Source organism: Triticum dicoccoides, chromosome 2B, assembly GCF_002162155.2.
Source record: "Triticum dicoccoides isolate Atlit2015 ecotype Zavitan chromosome 2B, WEW_v2.0, whole genome shotgun sequence".
NCBI classification, from domain to species: domain Eukaryota; kingdom Viridiplantae; phylum Streptophyta; class Magnoliopsida; order Poales; family Poaceae; genus Triticum; species Triticum dicoccoides.
In genome coordinates, this window is record NC_041383.1 from 152,894,330 (window position 1) to 152,899,081 (window position 4,752).

The 4,752-nt window shown below is 47.5% G+C and overlaps 1 protein-coding gene across 1 annotated transcript; it reads left to right on the forward strand.

Moving 5' to 3' along the window:
• Positions 1 to 371: 371 nt before the first annotated feature.
• LOC119362697 (30 kDa ribonucleoprotein, chloroplastic-like) lies at positions 372 to 3,634 on the forward strand. Its single transcript, XM_037627939.1, has 6 exons — positions 372 to 927; positions 1,327 to 1,413; positions 1,542 to 1,880; positions 2,425 to 2,526; positions 2,937 to 3,239; positions 3,374 to 3,634. The coding sequence occupies exons 1-5, from the start codon at positions 637 to 639 to the stop codon at positions 3,201 to 3,203; spliced, it is 1,086 nt and encodes a 361-aa protein (XP_037483836.1). The 5' UTR covers positions 372 to 636; the 3' UTR covers positions 3,204 to 3,239; positions 3,374 to 3,634.
• The last annotated feature ends 1,118 nt before the right edge of the window (positions 3,635 to 4,752 follow it).

Genomic DNA, 4,752 nt, shown 5'->3' on the forward strand with positions numbered 1-4,752 from the left:
TGGGTAGTGTGCGCTCCCGCACAACTGACCAATGGAGCGACGGTTTGTTCCTGTCTTATGATATTTGACAAGAAAGTTAGATACATCCATCCCTCGACAATTAATATGGATCCCATGGAATATGTAATTTGACAAGAAAATTATCCTACAATATGTGAGTTGTTCTAAACCTCACGATGAGCTGTCAAGGGAGTAGAAATGACTAGTACCCGTAGTGCTGAACCCGGCTACAAAATTCGAAATTTCAAAGACCGGAGCGGTCGGGCGGGCGAAAGCAGACCGCCACTCACGTGTGGGTCCCACCAAACCAACAACGGATACTAGTGGGGCCTGCTCTGCTCTTCTCCTCCAAAATCTTCGGCTTTCGGGCAGAGGCTTCCACTTTCCCCTCCCGCCGCCGCGCCTACGCTCATCTCGTTCGCCGTGCCTGCCTTTGCCCCTCCCCGCTTCCCGCCGGTAATAGAACCTTTGAGCCGCTGAGCGGCGGCGACGGCGTCACACCAACCCGCCGCCGGTCGAGCTGGTGCTGCATTTCAAGGGCGATTTGGCCATTTGGGGAACCTGTCTCTGTAGTCGTACCCAGGAGGCAGGAGAGCCGCCGCGTTTGAGCTCTCTCTGTGAGGGTTGGGGGGTCCGATGGGGCCGGCTCGCGATGTGGTGGACATCAGCTCCGACGAGGAGGAGAGCTTCCGCAGGCTTTCCACTGGGCCGCTCGGGTGGGTCTCCAAACTTTTCGACCGCGTCGTGGTCATCGGCGACTCGCCCGAGCCACCGCAGAAGAAGGGCGGGTCCGACGGCGTCGGCGAGACTGACGGAGGAGATGAAGACTGCGTGGTCCTCGACGGCGACCCCGACTGGCCCGTCGCCGTTGCGCGTGACATGGGCGCTGCCTCGGATGAGCTGGAGATTGTCGCGGTGAAAGGCCAGGTATTTGTTTCTTGTTTCCCCCCGTTTTGAACCATCCATCGAAGAAGCAGTACCTTCGTATGTAGGCTATATATATGTGTAGTGTAGAGATGAGCAGGTTGCTCATTTAACTTTGATCCAAATAGTATCAAAGTTGTTAAAGATGCATCATTGGATTCATCCAAAAAGATGTCTGTATTTTTTGTCTAATGTAGTAAAAGATGTCTGCTTAAATACATGCACTGTTCCATGTCAACCTGCTCTTACTGTAAACAGTACGAGTTTCTGTGGTTTTTGACTTCATTTCAAATTCGACAAAGATAATTTTGGAGCTTTTTCATAGAGATTATACTACTACAGTTTGCCTGCAGTAGCATTCCCTCGATCATTTAGTTGCTGGCATTGGCTATGTTTCTGCAGATAGCATGCAGGGACTTCCCTCACGCGCGACATTCATGTTCCGAATTTCCCTTCAGCACTACTTTGTACGTGAAACATTGCAGCAAGGTAACTAGCAAACATTTTTCATCTCCTCACGGCTCATGCTCTTGACAATATCTCAATAATACAGTGTTTACAGTAAGAAGAAAATGGAGGTTTTTAATGCAATTTTGTTGCTGTTTTCCAAAATGCAGTGCTACTGTTTTGTTTGTGATGCTCCAGCTCCATGCAAGAATTGGGATAAAGGTCTCTTGAATGATCATCATTGTCATGCTACGGACAAGGAAACAAAGTGGAAAACTCTGAGGCAGCTGTCCAAGTTAAATAATCTGGCAGCATCTTATCCAGAAAGACACTTGAATGCTCGTCACCAGGAGTACACATTGACAGAGGAGTACACATCGGAGGACGATGGGGAGTACTTCGAGCCCGATGAGGAGGCCACGGTGTATGTCGGGAACCTGCCCTATTACACTGAGAGTGAGTACCTTGCCCAGCTCTTCAAGTATGCTGGAACCGTCGAGTCCTCAGAGGTGAGCCTTCTTAGCTCTTCACTGTCCTTGTCCGATCTATATGAAAAAGGTGTCTGAAGATCCTGGTTCCTTAATAATGTGTACATAACTACAATTGGCCCTGCATCTACTGTATCAACACCAGGCACTCTAGACTTCCCATTTAATTGCAGCTCCATCAATTTACAGGGTATACACAACTAAAATTGGCCCTGCAATTTTTTATGGGGTTTCAGAGGATGACTTTCCTGTGTGATGAGGCTGTTAGTTAGAAGCTATTATTAGATTTATGTGTATCTTGTCACTTGGATTGGCCATTACTCGTTAGTTTGTTGTGGCGTGCAGTCGTACTTTCTTAATAAACTCCGAAACACTTAAATGCTTTTCTTATGAAAACAGCATAAACTGCTTCTTCATCTTCTCTAAGCAATCCATGTTTTATGCGATCTGTTTCATCGGTATTGTTTTTGTCCATCAGCATTATTGGGAGGCAGTTAGACAATATCAGGATATTCATATACTTATTCTTTGTTCTAAAACACAGTTCTACTTTGCGGTTGTGCAGATCATTTACAACAAGGAAACAGGCCAGAGCCGTGGGTTCGGATTCATCACGATGAGTACCGTTGAGCAGGCTGAGAAGGCTGTGGAGATATTCCATGGCAGTGTGAGTATATTTGATATACATGATAACTTGATGGGGCCATTTTCCTATAATTTTCTGAACTTAGTTGAGCTAGATTTCTCATGGGATGAATGGAATGATAATGAGCAGCTCCCAGGATGCAGTGCTGCATTGGTTTGTCATTCTTAGTTTGGATATAGTGCATGGCAGGGCCCTATTTGGTTCTTGATTTGGGGAGCACCCATATCTGAAGCCAGCCTAATGGGCCTCTTCGTTCTAATAACTTAGGTTTACTACTATACTTTCTGATTCATTCACATGGTATTTACATGAATGTCCCTTGATGCAATTCGTTTCTTGTAGTTGACACCTACTAATTGAGTTCACCATCAGTGTAACTCATATGCTAATGTAGAAAATCCCCTGACTTGCCTTGAATGTGGACATTTCAGGAGCTGGATGGCAGGCTTATGACTGTGAACAAGGCAGGTGCTTCTAGAACTGCCCGGGCAGAAGAAAGACGTTCGCCCCGCCGATCCGGGTCTTCCACGTCCGTCAAAATCTACGTGGGTCATCTGCCCTACGAAGTGGACGACTCTCGGCTAAAGCGGCTATTCAGCAGGTACGGTGATGTGGTCGATGCCGAAGTCATCTACGACTACGGAGGAGCGGGTTGGCGCTCCCGGGGCTTTGGTTTCATCACCATGGCAACGCGGTAGGAAGCGGACGACGCGATTTGAGACCTCGACAAACAGGTCAGTGTACGGCTAGTCGGTGGATGATGCTTACATTTTTTATCCTGATCGAAGTGTATGATAAATTATTCTCAAAAGAAGATTGTATGATGAATTGATGATACAATTTTGCATGTCCGTTTTGAGTCATGCAGATATGGAGGGGACGTGAACTGCGCGTTGAAGTTGCCAAAGAGGAGAGGCGGGGTTGGACAGCAGGACTTGGGTCCAGATTCAGACATGCAGGGCCCTTGCTTCCTTTTTTTTGAAAAAAATTACGAGATTGTACACTCGTGCCAATCGATTGATGCACTCAGCCAGCCATATGACATTTGTTTTTTCTTTTTATGATCCATGACAGAATGACGTCCTAAAACATAATCTTGTAATTTCTATCAAATTGGTGTCTGTTTTCATGCCTAGAACGCTTTATTTGGGGCTGAGTGGGTATTTTGCTATCTATCTATCCTCGTGTATACAGAACCTCAACATCCGAGGGCGTAAACTAGAGCCTAGAGAGACAGCCTGACAACGCTACTACAGATTCCACGATGTTATGCCTAAGCAAGCCACCTAGAGCTATTATAATACTATAGTGCATTTCTCACAGTTTTCTTCTATAGTTTGTTAGGGTTCTTGTTACTTCACAAACACCCCGCAGATAAATCAGACAAGTGATTTTGTTTGCCAGATTGACCCATCAAATGTTTCTATTCCAAAATGAAGAAGTCCCTACGGATCGCCTCAGCAAATGCGACGCCTTTGTTTGCTATCAGAAGACCTCCTTCCTCGCTGCCGCTTGCCACCACTTGTTGCCGCTGCTCGCCGCACCCCTATTCCCCTACACGCCGCTGCAACATTCCCACCCCACAGCTCCTCCTCGGCAGATGCCCCAGCCTGTTGGGGGCGCAGCTAGAGATGCTCAACTTCAGTGTGCTTCAATCTCGATTTGTTGTTGTCCGGTTCCCTGCTCAGATCTGGTGGAAAGACAAATGTGGGAGATCATGACTTGTTGTGTCATCTTGCACAACATGATCATTGAGAGCGAGCAGGAAGAGCCAGTGTTTGACATTGAACCATATTACAGGCAGGGTCCTCTTGCCCAAGTTGATCACCAGCTATCGGTAACCTGGACTGACTACCTTAATATGCGTCAGGAGATCCGAGACTCACAGGTGCATCAAGAACTGCAACACGATCTGGTGGAGCACCTATGGAGGCTCAAGGGCGAGGCCGGGGCGACGCAGGAATGACGTGTGATGAAACTTGAGTTTCTATTTGTTAAACTATATAATTTGTATTGAATTATTTATTGAACTATTTGATTTATGTGATTAAACACGCCGAAACACGCCGAACCGCGCCGAATATGGGCCGGGCCGTTCTTGGACACAATTGGGCCGAATTCTGGGCCGAAATCGGCGCCTGGAGGCGACGGCTGGGTGCCCAACCGCCCCTAGCGCCGAGTATACTGCCGGCTCACCCCCAGGCCGCTCTTTTTCGGCGCCCTAGGGGGCCGAACGGCTTTTTTTTG

Excerpts from the sequence above, each read along its gene's own strand:
- LOC119362697 (XM_037627939.1), top strand. The coding sequence starts at position 637 with ATGGGGCCGGCTCGCGATGTGGTGGACATCAGCTCCGACGAGGAGGAG. Across the intron at positions 1,881-2,424 it reads GAACCGTCGAGTCCTCAGAG|ATCATTTACAACAAGGAAAC; the intron begins GTGAGCCTTCTT and ends GCGGTTGTGCAG. Across the intron at positions 2,527-2,936 it reads TGGAGATATTCCATGGCAGT|GAGCTGGATGGCAGGCTTAT; the intron begins GTGAGTATATTT and ends TGGACATTTCAG.